General features: G+C 41.4%; 4 protein-coding genes across 7 annotated transcripts; 1 reads left to right on the forward strand and 3 right to left on the reverse strand.

The window, feature by feature from the left end:
* Nucleotides 1–1,018: 1,018 nt before the first annotated feature.
* Nucleotides 1,019–3,860, forward strand: pdxp (pyridoxal (pyridoxine, vitamin B6) phosphatase). The gene is made up of 2 exons (XM_026187128.2): nt 1,019–1,836; nt 2,688–3,860. Exons 1-2 carry the CDS (start codon nt 1,239–1,241, stop codon nt 3,032–3,034), a joined length of 945 nt encoding a protein of 314 aa, XP_026042913.1. The 5' UTR covers nt 1,019–1,238; the 3' UTR covers nt 3,035–3,860.
* A 309-nt stretch (nt 3,861–4,169) lies between these two features.
* kgd4 (alpha-ketoglutarate dehydrogenase subunit 4) lies at nt 4,170–8,717 on the reverse strand. Of its 2 annotated transcripts, none has more exons than XM_080308792.1 (6): nt 8,601–8,717; nt 8,395–8,504; nt 8,049–8,134; nt 5,091–5,154; nt 4,758–4,960; nt 4,170–4,407 (listed from the first exon to the last, which is right to left on the reverse strand). In XM_080308792.1, the coding sequence occupies exons 3-6, from the start codon at nt 8,100–8,102 to the stop codon at nt 4,390–4,392; spliced, it is 339 nt and encodes a 112-aa protein (XP_080164918.1). In that variant the 5' UTR covers nt 8,103–8,134; nt 8,395–8,504; nt 8,601–8,717; the 3' UTR covers nt 4,170–4,389. The 2 variants fall into 2 exon arrangements, with proteins under 2 accessions (XP_080164918.1, XP_080164919.1); XM_080308793.1 differs by having other exon boundaries at nt 8,595–8,717.
* Nucleotides 8,718–9,576: 859 nt separating this feature from the next.
* Nucleotides 9,577–13,463, reverse strand: LOC113033385 (betaine--homocysteine S-methyltransferase 1-like). 2 transcript variants are annotated; one of them, XM_026187126.2, is made up of 8 exons: nt 13,324–13,463; nt 12,176–12,308; nt 11,897–12,009; nt 11,579–11,770; nt 11,289–11,436; nt 10,577–10,759; nt 10,144–10,372; nt 9,577–10,027 (listed from the first exon to the last, which is right to left on the reverse strand). In XM_026187126.2, exons 1-8 carry the CDS (start codon nt 13,339–13,341, stop codon nt 9,850–9,852), a joined length of 1,194 nt encoding a protein of 397 aa, XP_026042911.1. In that variant the 5' UTR covers nt 13,342–13,463; the 3' UTR covers nt 9,577–9,849. The 2 variants fall into 2 exon arrangements, with proteins under 2 accessions (XP_026042911.1, XP_080164917.1); XM_080308791.1 differs by having other exon boundaries at nt 12,176–12,570; nt 13,324–13,391.
* LOC113033387 (betaine--homocysteine S-methyltransferase 1-like) lies at nt 13,462–16,283 on the reverse strand. 2 transcript variants are annotated; one of them, XM_026187129.2, is made up of 7 exons: nt 16,156–16,283; nt 15,705–15,807; nt 15,568–15,620; nt 14,560–14,689; nt 14,238–14,466; nt 14,001–14,147; nt 13,462–13,600 (listed from the first exon to the last, which is right to left on the reverse strand). In XM_026187129.2, the coding sequence occupies exons 2-7, from the start codon at nt 15,751–15,753 to the stop codon at nt 13,540–13,542; spliced, it is 669 nt and encodes a 222-aa protein (XP_026042914.1). In that variant the 5' UTR covers nt 15,754–15,807; nt 16,156–16,283; the 3' UTR covers nt 13,462–13,539. The 2 variants fall into 2 exon arrangements, with proteins under 2 accessions (XP_026042914.1, XP_026042915.1); XM_026187130.2 differs by lacking the exon at nt 15,705–15,807 and having other exon boundaries at nt 16,156–16,256.
* Nucleotides 16,284–16,935: the final 652 nt, after the last annotated feature.

The following is a 16,935-nucleotide window of genomic DNA, read 5'->3' on the forward strand; positions in this document are numbered from 1 at the left end:
TATTTCAGAGAGATATTATTATTGGCGTTATGAACAATTGGCCATGGCTTGGATACTTATCAGTAAAGAATAGAAGTTTCGTCCTCCAGGGTAAAGGCATCCAAAGTGTAGAACAGCACAAAAAATATAAAGAGCTTTATTAAATTTGCAGCGTTTGATTTGGTGTTGATTAGTTATTTATTTATTAAGCTGCATTACACATTGTTTTTTATTTTGTGTTTGTTGAAAAAAATGGTAAAAAATAAAGGTAAAAATGAAGCAACACCCACTGGACACTTCATTAATTACACTTTGCTAGTACTAGATTGGACCCCCTTTTGAGACAACTTTAGCTTTGTGGCATGGTGCATTAACCTGCTGGAAGAAGTCATTATAAGGTGGGTGCACTTTAGGCATAAAAGGATAGACGTGGTAAGCAACAATACTCAGATAGGCTGTGGTGCTTGGATGATGCTTAATTTGTTTTAAGGGGCCCAAAGTGTACCAAGAAAATATCCCCCACACGGTGACACAACCAGTACCAGCCTGAACTGATGATACAAGTCAGACTGGAACCATGCTTTCATGCTGTTCATACCAAATTCTGACACTACCATCTGAATGCCATTAAGAAATAAAGGTTCATCAGACCAGGCAACGTATTTTAAACCACTTTTCATCCAATTTTGGAGGGCCTGGGTGAATTTCAGCCTCAGTTTCCTGCTGTTACCTGAGAGCAGTGGCAGCTGCAGTGGTCCTCAGATGCTGTGGCCCATTTGCTTCAAGGTTCAGTATGTTACCTTGGTTTTAATGAGTGATTATATAAAATGAAAAATAGGACCATTGTGCACAATGGTTACTCCTTTAAAGTATTTTAATTGTGGTGCTCTATTTTCTCCCATAGTGAGTTTGGTTTGGACTTTTTTAAATTTTTATTTAATGCCATGTTTTGTCCATCAGCCGCCACGGGGGCGCAATTAAATTTTTAGAAGGCACTATTCTTATAATCGACGAATCCAATTGGCTCAACTTTTACCGTTTGATTGGTCAGTCTTGACAGCGTGGGCGTGGTTAGGTGTCAATGTTTTTGTGGCTCGCTCCGTGTATGTAACCGCACCAAGGACTCTGCAATGTGATTTCCTGACATTGATTTGTTTTCGTATCATTTAACACGCCGTCTTCACCGCATGATGTACCAGCTTTCGACGTGGGGGATCACTAGAAGGTGAAAGACGGAAGTAACCGAGGAAAAAGCCGGAATGGCAGGCGCCTTTGGCTTTAAAGGCTGCCAGAAAATTCGAGGACCTCAGATTAGAAATCTGCTTGAGGCGAAGGACTTCTTTCTCTTCGACTGCGACGGGGTCATATGGCACGGAGAGAACGCGATAACGGGCGCCGCGAAGGTGGTGAGCTCGCTGATCCGGCGCGGCAAAAACGTGGTGTTCGTCACCAACAATTGCACCAGGCCGCGGGAGAATTATGTGCACAAGTTCTACCGGCTGGGCTTTACCGACGTGATGCTGGAGCAGATCTTTAGCTCGTCGTACTGCTCGGCTCTCTACTTGAGAGACGTCGTCAAGGTCCCTGGCCAGGTGTTTGTCATCGGCTGCGACGGACTGCGCAGAGAGCTGCAAGAGGCAGGCATCCCCTGCGTGGAGGAGGCGGATGATCCGGACGCCACCATCTACGACTGCGCCCTGGCTCCGGACGTCAAGGCAGTGCTGGTTGGACATGATGACAAACTGACTTTTCTGAAACTGGCCAAAGCCTCCTGCTACCTGAAGGACCCGGAGTGTCTGTTCCTGGCCACCGACAACGACCCCTGGCACCCTCTGTCAGGTGGAAGGATACTACCAGGTATAATGGGGATGAGGTTTAATTACCACATAGTGTTGCTCATTCACGTCACGTTAAGATGTTCGTTTTTCTGCCAGACATGGATAGATTGCTAAAATGGCTTAGCGGTCAAGGGACCAGGATGTCAAGAGGTCAGAGGGCCCTAAAATTACTTATTCTGCAAAAATAGCTGGGCTTGTGCATCACAGGTTTCTTTTCACATGTTCATTAGCATGAATACGCAGTGTCAGGACAGGTCTGCAGAGAACAAATGGCTAAAACAACAAGAGCTCCGGCTTGTTGCGTTATTTAAACTTTTTTTGTTCACTGCACCACTCTTCAGGGGCCCACCACTGCACAGATACACACAGAATGCACCTGGAAGCTTCACTGCAGTATAACTAACCCACAACCTGAGGCACAGCTACCTCCTGGCCTCAGGCTTGTATCAGTTCATCATAACTAGTTTGCAGAGTTTTAAGATAAGGTAGTAATTGAGTTACCCAGAGACCATAGGGTAAAAGCTGGTTCAACTCAAGCTCAGGGCTCTGGTGCATGTCATCAGTCCTCTCTGCCCTCATTTCCTCCTGATATGTTTAAGATTAAAAAAAAAAAAAAAAAAGCCCCAAAAAACATGTGAGAGCAGTTGTCAGTTTAGCTCACTCAGTAATCCATTTTAGATTCCACAAATCTGAAGGGTGATTTTTTTTTTTCTTTCTCCAAAACAAGTGGCCCTCTGGAAAATATTTATGGCTTGTACCTACTGACTGAGCAGCTTATATGAGATTCGCAGAACTATTAATAGCATGCAGCTGGAAATGAAAGTGGTTGGTGGTGATTCAGTCATCTTTACTCCGCCTCTCCCCCTGCAGGTTCTGGCTCCCTCACAGCAGCCTTGGAGGTGGCCTCAGGACGCAAGGCCACTGTGATCGGAAAGCCCAGCCGCTTCATGTTCGAATGCATCTCCAGTCAGTTCAGAGGGGTGGATCCCGCCCAGTGCCTGATGGTCGGGGACCGCCTCGAGACGGACATGCTGTTCGGGTCCAACTGCGGCCTCGACACCATGCTCACTCTCACTGGTGTGTCTCAGATTGAGGAGGCCCAGGAGTACAGGAATAGTGACCAAACCACCAACCACAGCTTGGTGCCCGACTACGTGGTGGACACCATTGCTGATTTCTTACCGGCTTTTGAGGAACTGGACGAACAGAGCAACTGAAGAGTCTGTCTCCTGTACAGAGCACAGATTGCTTCAAGTGCAATGTTGAGTCTTTAGTTTATTAATAAATAAGAAGGCGCTGTTTATGTTGTGACCAAGACTGATTTAGGGCAAATCATTTCCATAATCACAGTAATCCAGTGCATACCTCAGTGTTTCTTCAAGTGTTGTGCTCATTTTGTGACTTGACAGTTTCTGTAGCTTTACGTGTTTATAATAATCTATGAATATACTGCAGTTTTGTGTTCACACAGATCATACCGTGTTTGATATTGAGTTTTAAACATCCAGAGGTATTTTTGTAAAGCAATGAATTGTTCTGAATTCATGTGTTTAGAAGCTGGCTGTTTAAAGTTTGTTGCCAAACAGGAGACATGTACTTACTAATGCTGAATTATCTTCAAGTGTGCTTGCCTAGGTGTCACTTCTAATTATAATCACAAGAAGATAAAAAAAAAACTAACAGTGTGAGCTTTTCTCAGCTCTGGTAGAGACTAAGCTGACAATCTGCCAGGCAGACAGGTAAAGTGTTCATTCACTTCCGGCCTTTCTGTCATTTCTGTGCTACTTGTGCCAATATTCATCAGAGTAAACGGCTGAAACTCATAGCTAGAAAGCCAATAATGGTTGCCTATCATACTGCACTGTTGTGAACTTTCAGTGTTATTAATGTTTACTATATAGAGCATGCCAGCAATGGTAACAATAAATACCTTAAATTAATTTTTTCTTGAAAAGAGTGGTGGCCTGTTACTAGAATTCCCTTTATGTCTGCTTGTTTAGAATCTGCACAATCAAATTCCAACAATAAAATAATCCAACATTATTTTAATCATTTAAATCCAGCCGTTCACATGAACTCAATGTACTTTCATGCAGCATGGTTGCCTCAACTACCTCACCAGCCTTTTAGCTCCAAAAACCATCAGTTCAAGTGCAGCGAGAGACATGGAAAGTCCAACTTCCTTCTGTATACTAGAGCCTCCTGCTTGGATTTTAGTCAGCATGTAAAATTAGATAAATTGGACGAATAAAAAAGATGAGTTGATGATTTTGTTTTTAAACTAAAATTGATTAAAAACAAATCTTTGAGAAAAATATGCAATGCCAGGTGAATAAAGACAAACCAAGGAGCTAGTGTGCCTTTGCAGCGTGTTTTACAGTGAACATCTGTTTGTATGGAGTTCATATACACTTAAACAACTAATAATCAACATATATACATTTTAACAGGATCCATGTAATATTTTATTCTACATGTGGCATCGGGTTCTCTTGTGCTGAGGAACAGGATTAAAGACATACTGATCTTCAACATATAAGGACTTTGGCTGCAGTGATGGCGTCACTTCATGTCACTCTGGTCCACCGCGCTGTGGCAAAGAAATGATATAGAATACAAATAAACAAAAATACCAGCCAAAATATATACTTAAATACTCAAAACTTTCAGATTCTACTTGCAGTTTCTATAGCTAGTTATGCACCAGCAACAAGTTACAGTAAGTTTTCCTAAGTTCTCAATCAGTCCATACACTTAACCTTTGTACTTTTGAATCCTACTGCTATGAGTTTATGATCAGTCAAAGGTGGGTCATATACTGTTGCCAACTTTGCTTGACATTTGACATTTTTCCGTCTCTTTTGTTATTCCACTCTGCTCAATTTTAAAGAACCAAGTAGTTCTGTGTAAAAACTCTGGGTACAGTTAAGATAGCCTCACCTGGATGTAATCCATCTCATCTGCTGTTAACGGTCTCCTGCGGTACCTTGCAGGAAGTAGCTGAATAGAGGCCAGTGTGTCTGGCGTGCCTGGGATTGGTGTTAAAGGTGCATGCGGTCTTGATAACTGAGGCGATGCTGCAGCTGAAGTGGGAGCATTATGTTGAGGAAGGTTTAGTGCTAATGTTTTCAATGCCTCCTGGGCTTGAGGACGAAAAGAAAAAGAGTAACGTAATGAAATAATCACCAGGGAAGGCATTGTTAACGATTATATTTCTGATAAATGTGAACCTAAAAGAACACGTTCTTTCAGCTGGGAAAAACAAAGGCTCACCATTAGGTCTGGGCAGGCCTTGTCTGTTGGGGAATTTGATCAGGGGAGTATGAGGCCGTATTGCCTGAGAAAACAAAATCAAACAGCAGTCAGTTAAAGGGTAGGCATCCTGACATGACAACAAATTGACAGTAGTTTTTTTTGTCTCCCACACGTGCTAAAACAGAGTGAATGAGCTTTAAAACAAACACAGCTGCTAGAAAAATATGATGAACAACACTAGGGTGAATTAAATTTTTTATTTATGTATGGTATGACTTGTGACAGTATTTTTGTAAAATCAGGCGCTCAACGTTAAGTTAATGTAGCCTTCTAACAGCAGTTGATAGGAATATACCACAAAACATACAACAGAGCAAACATTATACAAAATACAAGTGCATCTAACACAGTGGTTCCCAAAGTGTTTTTTTGCTGGGCCCCCCTTTGTTTTACAAGAAAAATGTTTGCGCCCCCCCCCACAAACATATCCTCCAACCATACACACCCATATTTTGTTTTCAAACTCCATTGCGGTTTATTTCACACCTCAATCAATTAGTAAACAAATAGGCAAATACAAGTAATCTGCAATAAATTACAGGTAGTAATAAAATAATCTCCAAACTCTTACGCTACGTCCACACCTACACTGGTATTTTTGAAAATGCAGCTGTTTCTATGCGTTTGGACCTATTCGTCCACACGTAAACGGTGCTTCGAATCACCGAAAATCTCTGTTTTCAGTGATTCGAAAATCTCCGCCTCTGCCTATGGTGTGATTATTTTACGTGTGGTTGTTTTTTTCCTGTGTAATAATATTCAACATTGCTATCAATACATTTCTCAAAAAATTCCTCTCTGTGCAAAATGGGTTCAAAAACATAAACAACTTTGAGATACTGTTAGTCCGTGATTTGAACCAGGGAAACAAATCGTGGCAGGATCGCTCTAACTTTACTGTATAAAGAATTAATATCTCCAAAATGTCAGGAGTAGTTATTTATTACAAGAAGTGTTTGTGAACTAAAAATCAAGAATGTGGGATACTGTTTGTCCGTGATTTGAAGAGCCCAGCACGTGCTCCCAACGCAAGGGAAACTAATTCTGTCGCAGAGACCTACCTCGGCACTTGTGCAGGTGAAGCCAAAGGCAGGGCTCTTGGAATGAAGTTGGAATGAAGTTGGTTTGGAAACATATTTGGCGATGCTTCATCTCCTGCTTTGCATTTGTGTTGGAGCCCCATCAAAAACCTGTCAATTATGCTAGCAGTGTCCAAGCGTTCTTTTTTTCTTTTCATACCGCGCCCCCCCCCTGCAATGGCTCAGCGCCCCCCTCAGGAGGCAGGCCCCACACTTTGGGAACCTCTGATCTAACAGATCAACCCATTAAAGTAGTGTAGTGTATCAGTATGCCCATCTTTTAAGTGCTTTTTGGTACAAACAACAGTCTATAGTGACAGAGTCTCAGTTGTTTGTTATAATCAGACAAATTAGCATTACAGTAACAATGACAATAATAATAACAATAAATGGATATATTATAAATGTAAATAATATAATAATCAAATACTTTGTTAAGATACCTTCACAGGAAATCATTATGGATTCTGCCTATAGTTTTGTCTTCAACAAGTCAAATATAACTAAACTGTGTTGAGGTCAAATGACTGACTTCTCCACAGCAGTTTATTTTGCGACATGGTTTGGTTATCTGTGCACTCGTACTGTGAACTGCTGTCCAGTCAACAAAAGCATAAAGCTGATTTTCTGCCTCATGGCACTGGATTTCATGATTGAGTGCCACTGAGTCTCAGTACCTGTGTTTCATGTGTCTCTTCTCTTTAGTGTTATCTGGCCTTTCTGTTCTCCACAGTGGCAAATGATTTGGACTTTGGAGTGAACCCTCTGTACAGGCTCTAGATGTTGGATGTTGTGAAGAGGTTTTTCCTCACCGTTAACAAATCATCCACCTCGTCCATACAAGTCAAGACCTTACTCATGTTGCTAACAGTTTATTGTGCCGAATCATTGACTTAGTCTGGATTTGTTTTGTTTCTGCAGATGGTAAGGGTGGCCTGCTTCCCTTGCACTGAGAGCTCCTTTGACAGCAAGTTGCAGGTTCACAACAACAACTTTGAAACTTTTTAAGTTTCACACATGAACTCAACTCTGAACTTTTTTAATTTATGAATAAATTAAAAAGGTATAGTCCACACTTGTCCAAGAAACAGCTTTTGAATGAACTGCGCAGTTACTTATGATTGTTATATATGTTATATAACTATAACTCCAATCTGTGAAAGATATTTCCTGACATCGGGAGTTAGGCATTTTAGCGGCCTAACTGCAGCTAAAATGCAGTAATTCTGATCCGCATTAGTTATGAAAGAACAGACAAGCAGTCATCACAAACGTACTGTTACAAACATTTATTCGGTACAAAGAGCATAAATTTAGTGGCTAAATGCAAATTAAAAATTTGTAGAGACTATTTCTGTTTTCCTGACATCACAGATCGCTCATATCCTCCAGTAATTGAAAAACGATTAAAATTAGTCTATTAGTAGGAAATAAGCACTGCTGGTACAGTTCCTTAATACTCTGCTGGGCTACTGTGGTACAAAGATCTGTCTTTAACCGACATATAGGCCTCCCTGTGAACCGTTTTATGCTATACTCAGCCATAGCAAGACTGACAACTAAAACAACTAATATTACACCTACCTTAAGTTTTAATTAATTGATTAAAAGGCCGCTCTCACAACGTGACTAAACGATATTGATGTGTCCTGTGCGGTTTATGAACAAGGGCACTAACAAGGGTATGACGGGTCTTTGCCACCTCAAGAGGCCGCACGATATAAAGTAGTTTACTGTTCGGAACAGCGGGAAAAGCAGCGTTTTACTTTATAAGCTCTAAATCAGGAGGCAACACAAACAAACCCGGAGAAATTAACATTTAAGTAGTTAACGTTACCTGAACAACTCGAGCGACGGGAGCTGCCATTTTGGAGCTGACTTTACTCCCCATGACGACCTCTCGGGTTTACTTCCGGTTTGAAGCTGCAGAAAGAAAGAAAAACACGCAAAAACACCACATGATGGCGCTATCGACGGCGAGCCCGTAAGACAGAAAGGGTTCAGCGAATGACATTATAACAACGGTGCAGGAGGTAATGTGAAAGTCATAGTAGACAAATAGCAATACATGTTTGTGGGAAGAGTGTTTAATTTTTAGGTAAGATTTGGTCGTTAACATACATTTTGAGTGGAAGGTTGAAGTGCATTAGCGATAAATGCACTGTTATCATGCTACACCTTACCTCTAGCTGTGTCTTTAACCCTCTGTCTATGATAGCAGGTGGCCGGTAGATGTGTTGTCAGCGACTGTCCTGTTAGGTCAGGCCATGTTACAGTCTTCGTTAGCCGTCTCCTGTAAAAAAAACATGAAAAACTGTATCACTAAAAACCTCCAGCCCGCTCTAAAGTAAAATTATCCGATTTCTGATAAGGCCCAGAACACCATTACTGTTGTCAAAGCGACAAAATTGATTGAATATTGTCGTATGATAAGGGAAATGTCAACACAAGGCTCCTGTTAGGTAACGGCAAAAATATCTATCTTTAATTTCACACTGCCTTGAAGAAAACGGATAACCTCGTCACGTGGGCTGTGCTCGCTCAATCACAAGCGAGATAAGGAACAGAGCTCTTTTATTTGTGAAAATATGTCACCAGGAGCAATATCGCTTTTTCCTTCGTGCCGCGTTGCACATACTGTAGTATTTGTAGTATAATATCTATATAAAAGCCAGATTACACAGCAATTAGGTTATTAATATTACTGTTCCTTAATAGTTGGTGCTCATAAGAGAGGAAAACCCAGCACATATTGGGTATCTGACTTTTTCCCCCTCTCTTCTCATAGTTTATATGTCTCAGCAGTTCTCTTAGTAAAACGTATTAACATCTTTCATTACAGGCCTTCTGGAAAACAATGTGCAAATGCTTTTAAAACCACAGGCATCTGGTTTAGAATGCAGACACTGTCAGATCCTATTTTCCAATTAAGCTTTGTCAAATTAATTAATGGGAAAGATGAGAACAGTTTAATGATGGGTAATAAACACCATGTCCAACCATGAGACCAAGAAGTTTCCAGTCCTTTCTGGTATGTTCTAAAGTCATCTTGTGCTTACTGTAGACATATACTCAGGTGTTATGTTGGTAAACATTAACTATGCTTTGAGTAACAGGCCTACAGTTAATCAGAGAGTTCAACTGAGTTCACTGTTTATTCTCATTGCAGGAATAAACCATAGATAGCATAAATCTCACTAATTTTAGCCTTATTATTTAATGACAGGTCTTATAGCATTGAACAATGACTCTGTTATAACACTTTTAACTCTGCTTTGCAGATTATTTGTGGATGCATAGACACAAGTAGTAGACACAGAATATATGTGTACATCATCAGAAAGAAACTGAGAAGAAACAAACGATTTGTATTTTATCTTTTTTATTAGATATTAAACTAAGTGGTCCAGGGTTGGAGAAACCAAACTGGTCACTTTTACTGGGTTTACTGGGTCAGCTCCCACTTTTGAGACGCTGTGGCCCCAGTTTTACAGTCTAAAGATACACATAACAGTGCTAATGTCATGACAACTGACACTATGTTTGTTAGATGAAGCACTGTATATAGATACTATGGACTGCTGCACATCAGTAGCTCTGTACACAGCTGTCGGCTGCTGAGTCTGAAACAGACTGACTCAGTGGGTTTTTGATTTGTCGAACAGCTGTTCGAGTTCTTCTTTAGAGGTTGCCTCTTTCTGCTGCATCAGATCAGCATGGCCCTTGGTAACACCCCAAGAATCAGGGACAGACATGGAGGGACACTGGGGACGACCGGAGGCTGGCTTCAGGTTCTCCCAGTAATCACGTCGGGCTCTAAAAGTCAACAGACATAAAAAAAACAAGAGTGATTACTGGTAGTAAACAGCGAATATGTCATATTTCACAAAGTATTTTTAAGTATTAGAATTAATAGTTGCTTCTGTTCTGACCTGGCTCTAACCCAAGGCTTGGTGTGCATTTCCAGACCAGCACCCCAGGAGCCATGTTTCTCTGATGCACTTGGAAGGAAGCCTCTCTCAGGTGCCAGTTCCTCTGCTATAGCCCTAATGTGATAAGCCTCAAAGCCACAGCAGCCACCGATGAAGCGAATGCCAGCATTGTAAGCTTCTCTGGCATACTTGTGCATGTCCCAGCGAGTCAGAATCCTGGGCTCCAGGCCTGAAAGAGAAAAAAACATTTTTTTTATGCACATTTAAATTACAGTTTTGTAGTTTGTGGTGAAAGTTTGCTGTTCTGTGTTGGCTGGCTGAACTTTCTGCAATGCAGTGTAGCATATTCACCAGCAGAGGGCATATATAAGGACAGTGCGTATCCAGAACAGTTGGAATGGCAGATTTATAATACAAGACAGTATCTCGTTACCGAAGGGGAACTCTGGCAGGTCGATAAATCCCTGGCAGTTGCAGTCAGGAGTGTGGTATGCCAGCGGCTGAACCATGTAGTGAGCCTTCAGACCAGCCTTCTCCACTCCCACCTTCATCTGCTTCACGGTCTCCACACAGGTCATGGGGTCAAAGTGACAGTTGACTCCCACAATCTGGGCACCTGTAGAACAAAATACACCACATGCAGTAACATGAACTGTGTGTGAGAGTGTAAGAAAATACATGGCTGACACCTAATCAACTGTGGTTTGCAGTTGTGGGTATAAGGTCTTTGAATGTATTTGTGTTTAGTGGGAACATTTTTGTGCATGTTACTGAATAAAATAACTATTGGCCACTGTTTTGGCCTGTACAGGCTCATCCCAGAAAAAAAAGGAAATCCTAACAGAAGAAAACCAATTACAGGTATCATATGCCATTTTTATTCCTTATAAATTAGTTACACTATGGTGGCACAGATGCTGAAGTTTTGTTCATTTTTACTGTCCAATAAATTGCTGTCAGGCCAATAGTCACTCACTCTTGTAGTAGAAATACACCAAGTGACCTCACATGAATGTAAAGGTATATAAACCTCAGTTGATAAGAAGTCTTGAACTTTTTAGTGTCTGATAAGGCTCACAGGGAGACAGTCTGTAATTCTTTTCTGCTGAAACAACATAAAAATTGACAAAGATAACTGTACTCACCGGCTTTGACCAGCCTGACTGCACACTCTCCAGGTGAGACACCGTGCATGTCCCCCTTTGGTCCAATACACAGAGAAGCAGCCACAGGCTTCCCTGTCTCCTTCATCACCTCCACAGCCCACACGGCCTCTTCAACATGCTCAAAGTACTAAAGGACAAAAGCATTAAGCTCAAACAAAACTTCTCTCAGCAAGTAAGAAACACTCAAAACTGGTTCAATGGCAGTTTTACACCTTTGGAATCCTCCAGAAAAAGTTTTTAAAAAATGCCAAAGCGTTCGGTGTAGCTACCTCAGCAATCAGGAAGTCCACATTTTTCTTGATGAACACATCCAACTGTTTTCTGAAGATGGCCTTCACATCTGCCTTGCTCTTGCAGCTCAGGTAAGATGGAGTTTGGGACACTCCTCCAGCAACAAGAGCATCACCCTCATTGGCAACCTCACGGGCTAAATCACAGGCAGCCTCATTGATCTGAGCTCCCTGTAGAATGAAGCAAAAAAAAAAAAAAAACCCAACTAATAATCAAAGAGACTCTTCAAATACACATTTAAAATATTTTTGTTTTGATAAAGAATGAAACTTGCTGTAATTTCCCTTTTAACTTACAGTCAGTTTGAGGTTGTTGCCTCTGTTCTCAAGTTTGTCATCACTGGCGTAGAATGTAAAGGTCTGCATAACGTTGGACCCGGCTCTCAGGAACTCTCTGTGCAGCTGTCGCACTGAAAATCATCAAGTGGTTGCATCATAGGACAAACGCTGTGCCAAAGCAATCTAAAATGTAACATACACTGCCAGGTATTTACAGGCAGACCCAGCAATGGATAATGGAAATCCCATTTTAAGATGTAACGGAGTGGCAGTTTTGGTACAGCAGTATGTTCTTACCTGCATCAGGGTACTGTACAGAAGCTTCAGGCGTCCATGGTCCGGCCTTTACGTACCCCCTCTTCTCCAGAGCAAACACAAATCCTCCATCACCAATCACCACCTCACCAGCATTGAGACGTTCAAGGATGCCCTGTGGAAACAGAGGGATCCACGGAGAAGCTTAACCTGTGCTCAGTGGATCATTTTGCAAATATTACTGTGGAGCCAGTAAAGCCAAAGAAATTGCAAACTGTATATTTTAAAGAAACTTGTAATCGATATCAGCTTATACACAGTTAAATCAATTGTCTGGCCTTGTGGATTGCAGATTCCTACATCCTGTACCACATCTGTCTTCCCACGCTGAAAGTTTGTTTTTAAAGGTTTGTTCCTTTAAAAAGCTCAAAAAAATCCTGTAAGAGTTGCAAAAATCAAAATCAAATAATATTTTGAAGTAAGTCTTGTTATTTTTAATCTACAGGAAAAAGTCAAAACCTAGGATAATATCAAAGGAGACTGCAAGTGAACTGAGCAAACACATTGAGTGTTCCTAATATAAGATGAATGCTTAATGAAGAAAATGTTTTTTTATAATCCACATTTTATGAAATCTTATTTTTAAATGGCAAAAAATCCAAACTATCTCATTAACTATGTGCTACTTTGCATAAATCCCTGCTACAGATTGAATAAACACCTAACTGTGTGTTTTGCACACATCTTTAGTCTAGCAATAGAAGCAAAATCGGCTAAAATATTAAAACTGACCAGTGGATAATATAAATATAAACATGCTTGCAGTGTGACACTCTAAGATTTTTTTAAGCTACCATTATTCCGTATACAAATTAAAAATGGAATAAATAAAATGAGCTTCATTGGTCTTTCTGTATGCCTAATAGCATCAAGAAGGTTCAGTGGTCTGAGAAATGACCTGATGTTCTACACAGAATACACACCACTCAAAAAGACTACCATAAACATGCAGTATGATACCCCAGCCTCACAACCTTTCACCCACATTTAACTTACAGCGTGAGATGGGAGCAGAAATCTCAGACAGAAATACTAACCCCACCGTGGATCATTATGATTGCTATAATAATTTCACAAAACTAACTTTTCACAGCATAACCCTACCTCTGGACAAAAAAGTCTGCACATACCTTTTTTGCTGGTGCCATAATTTCACAGCTGTGTGGACCCCTGACTGCTCAGACCTCGAGATGCTGAAGTGACAGTAGAGTGGGGCAGAGGGCCAGATTAAATCTCTCTGAAGAAGGGGAGTGTTCTAAGTAAGAGCTGCTCTGATTGGCAAGGGAAAGGTTATGCAACTCTTTGAATGAGAGTATTGTGAATGTGCGATACTAGTTTGGTCCGGATTAGATGGTTCTTGGTGTTGTTGTTGGATTCCCTCCCAGTTTTTGGCCTTTTGTTTTCAACCTGATAGCAGGCAGGCATTAAAAGAAAAACAAAAAAACAGTCAAACACTAGATCACTTCACATATGTCTGCATGGGTGAAATTTGTAACAGACATTTTTGAGTAGTTTGATTTGTTGCAGCAGTCCAAGCACATGCTTCACAAAAACAACACGAAGCCATAAAGTGAAGTAAAAAACTCAGGCCTATTGTTTTGGGGGTTTTACAGTTTAACACTCTACAGTCGGAGCACTGCTGTTACAAGTGCTTTTCACCGTCTAACTGAACTGGGAAAGACCACACTCATCCCCCCCCCCCCCCTGTCTCTCTGTTGTTGACTGACTGGAGGGAAAGATGCATTGATTTTCTTTATAATCTCATCCTCATACTGTGGACTTGGACTTCTGCACCTCCAGCACATGCCTCATTTCCTTGCTGGTGGTGGCCTCTTTGTGCTGAAGCAGTTCAGCATCACCCTTGGTCACACCCCAGCCTTCTGGTGTGGACATGGATGCGGATTTGGGGCAACCGGATGCAGGCAAGATCTTCTCCCAGTATTCACGACAGGACCTAGAAAAAAAGGGCAGGTTAGGAGACAGACACTAAAGAATTTTATTGCTACAATTGTATGAATCTGTCTAATCGTTTAAAATCCTTTACCTGGCTCTGACCCAAGGCTTGGTGTGCATCTCCAGACCACTACCCCACATTCCATGTTTCTCTGATCCAGCGGGTATTATGCCTCTTTCAGGGGCCAGTTCCTGTGCCAAAGCCCTGATGTGATAGGGCTCAAAACCACAGCAGCCACCAATGAATCGGATGCCAGCCTTGTATGCCTCCCTGGCATACTTATGCATGTCCCAGCGGGTTAGGATTCTGGGTTCTAGGGCTGAGAGGATAGGGGATAAGAGGATATGAAATGATGGCCACTGCAAGATAGCCTGCTTTTTTCTTTTTTAAATATGCACAAAAAATATTTTACCGAAGGGGAACTCTGGCAGATCAATGAATCCCTGGCAGTTGCAGTCAGGAGTGTGGAATGCCAGCGGCTGAACCATGTAGTGAGCCTTCAGACCAGCCTTCTCCACTCCCTCTTTCATCAACTTCACGGTCTCCAATCAGAATCAGAATCAGAAACTTTATTGTCATTGTCATGAGAACAACGAAATTAAGAATGGTCCCCGATCATTGCATCATCCCTAGCAATATCAAAATATAAATAAAACAATAAAATTCAATAAATAAAATAGATAGAATACTTAAAATACTAATAAGATATAACAGTAAAACATTCACATACATTCCCACACACATGCTTCAGACCGTGCATAGATTAACACAAGAGTGGCGTGATGGACATTTTTTTGTAGTATTCAGATGTGTTATTGCAGTTGGATAACAGCTGTGTTTGAGTCTATTAGTCCTTGCTCTGATTGCTCTGTACCGTCTGCCTGAGGGCAACAGTTCGAACAGGGAGTGGCCAGGATGTGAGGTGTCTTTTATGATGTTTTGGGCCTTTTTAAAACAGTGGGCGTTGTGTAGAACTTCCAGTGTGGGGAGAGGGCAGCCAGTGATCTTTTGGGCGGTGTTAATGATCCCTTGGAGTGCTTTCCTCTGAGCCCCTGTGCAGCTAGTGTACCAGATGAAATCTAATTTGTCTGAGTAGAAGAGAACAGAGTGTGCTGGAGTTTTCTGCCCCATTTCAGCAGGAGCAGATAAACAGGGAGCCAAGGTCGTAGCTTAGGCGCTGTGTGAGAGAAAGCATGTGAATGTTTAGGCTTTGTATGATAAGGTGGAGGCACCAGAGGCTATAAAAGTTTGAGCAATGCTCCACCATTTTGAGATTTTGAGGCTGTCTGCATCAGTGTCCATCTCCCACGCGTGTGTTCATTAAAATCATCGTTTGACTCAACCCGGCCGGACCAGTGTTGTTATTGTGGTTTTTTCTCTTGTCTCCATCCCCAATATTTTGAACCTTAACAGCCATGACCTCCACGCAGGTCATGGGGTCAAAGTGGCAGTTGACTCCCACAATCTGGGCACCTGCAAAACAAGGGGGGGATTTGATTATTTTTGCCTTTAAGTAAAAGGAAGAAAAAGAAAACATATGACTATAAATTTGCGTACCAGCCTTCACCAGCCTGACTGCACACTCTCCAGGTGAGACACCATGCATGTCTCCCTTTGGTCCAATGCACAGAGAAGCAGCTACAGGCTTTCATTTTTCAGGCTACATTTTTAAAAATAATGACAAAGAACACACAAAGATGGTTCCATATATAATGTACTGTGGTTGAGAAATTAGTTATCTCTGTGTGCAATGACAATTTTATGAATCTGTAAGTATTGCTGTTTAAGTACAAAGGTGTAAAGATAAAAAGCAATTTTTAGCTTGAGATTCTCCAGCACTGAGTGCTCCAGTCTGGATATTTCACAGACCACATGCTCACACATGCATGAAACATGCACTGGCAACATTTCCTTTACAGCACCACAGTCCACTAACCAGCTCTGCATATTGCACTTGGTGTGTAAAACAACACACAGTGGAGCATAGTGTGCAGAGGGTTTATTTTACCTTCTTCACAGGTGCCATGTTCCCCGTTCTAGCTGCAGCACAAAGCACTTTGTAACAGCGAACCCCTCTTTAGGCCTGAAGAGTGCCTGAGATCCCTGCGTCGCTCTTTTTATACTGTTGCAGGTCCAGGACGACTTTAAGTTTGAACCAAATTCATGCCAAATTGCCCCATGTTTGTTTGGAAATTGCATAACAAAGTCAACAATTAACTGGGTTGAGTAAAACAGGGAAAGAGAATGAAAGGGAAATCTGCCTGTGTAATGATTGTAGCAGCAGGCTAAACCTTCACATTAACTCACTCCCGTTTGTCCCAAGCATTTTTTTTTGTTCATGTTTTTATTTTTCTATTTTTTTGCTTTTATTTTCCGCAGACCGCAGAGATTGCCTTATCACGTAAGCTCGAGAGCATATGCCTATACTTCTGCTTTTGACATTTTTCTCAGGGTTTACCTTGAGCATGCAAATGCATTTACGTGTTTGCAACCTCATGTGTTTGTGTGAGTGTGCACATGTTTGTAACAGCATGCATTTGTGTCCTCAAAGACCTAGCTTTGGGATGTCACAAATTTAGTCTGTCCTGGTTTTTGGAAGCTTCACACATTTGAACATTTGTTAGTGCCGAGACTCACAAAATATAGTACTGTAAATGTTTGCAGCTCAAGCCCCAGTGCAGTGCTCATGTAGGCATGCATGCATGCATGTATAGAACTAGAACAACTAGTTTATGAAACAGTTTATTTCCACACAGTGAGTGGGGAAATATTTTGATAATCATTGTCT

Source organism: Astatotilapia calliptera, chromosome 12 (genome assembly GCF_964374335.1).
Source record: "Astatotilapia calliptera chromosome 12, fAstCal68.1, whole genome shotgun sequence".
NCBI classification, from domain to species: domain Eukaryota; kingdom Metazoa; phylum Chordata; class Actinopteri; order Cichliformes; family Cichlidae; genus Astatotilapia; species Astatotilapia calliptera.

What these genes read in the sequence shown, in the direction of transcription:
- pdxp (XM_026187128.2), top strand. Translation starts at nt 1,239, where the DNA reads ATGGCAGGCGCCTTTGGCTTTAAAGGCTGCCAGAAAATTCGAGGACCT. An exon ending in AGGTGGAAGGATACTACCAG is followed by an intron (nt 1,837 to 2,687) that starts GTATAATGGGGA and finishes CTCCCCCTGCAG; the next exon opens with GTTCTGGCTCCCTCACAGCA.
- kgd4 (XM_080308792.1), bottom strand. Translation starts at nt 8,102, where the DNA reads ATGGGGAGTAAAGTCAGCTCCAAAATGGCAGCTCCCGTCGCTCGAGTT. An exon ending in CCGTCGCTCGAGTTGTTCAG is followed by an intron (nt 5,155 to 8,048) that starts GTAACGTTAACT and finishes TTGTTTTCTCAG; the next exon opens with GCAATACGGCCTCATACTCC. An exon ending in AGGCCTGCCCAGACCTAATG is followed by an intron (nt 4,961 to 5,090) that starts GTGAGCCTTTGT and finishes TTCGTCCTCAAG; the next exon opens with CCCAGGAGGCATTGAAAACA.
- LOC113033385 (XM_026187126.2), bottom strand. An exon ending in GCAACAACCTCAAACTGACT is followed by an intron (nt 11,771 to 11,896) that starts GTAAGTTAAAAG and finishes TTCATTCTACAG; the next exon opens with GGAGCTCAGATCAATGAGGC. An exon ending in TGGACTTCCTGATTGCTGAG is followed by an intron (nt 11,437 to 11,578) that starts GTAGCTACACCG and finishes TTTGTCCTTTAG; the next exon opens with TACTTTGAGCATGTTGAAGA.
- LOC113033387 (XM_026187129.2), bottom strand. Translation starts at nt 15,753, where the DNA reads ATGCATGGTGTCTCACCTGGAGAGTGTGCAGTCAGGCTGGTGAAGGCT. An exon ending in AGTCAGGCTGGTGAAGGCTG is followed by an intron (nt 15,621 to 15,704) that starts GTACGCAAATTT and finishes CTTGTTTTGCAG; the next exon opens with GTGCCCAGATTGTGGGAGTC. An exon ending in ACCACCAGCAAGGAAATGAG is followed by an intron (nt 13,601 to 14,000) that starts GCATGTGCTGGA and finishes GCCTGCTATCAG; the next exon opens with GTTGAAAACAAAAGGCCAAA.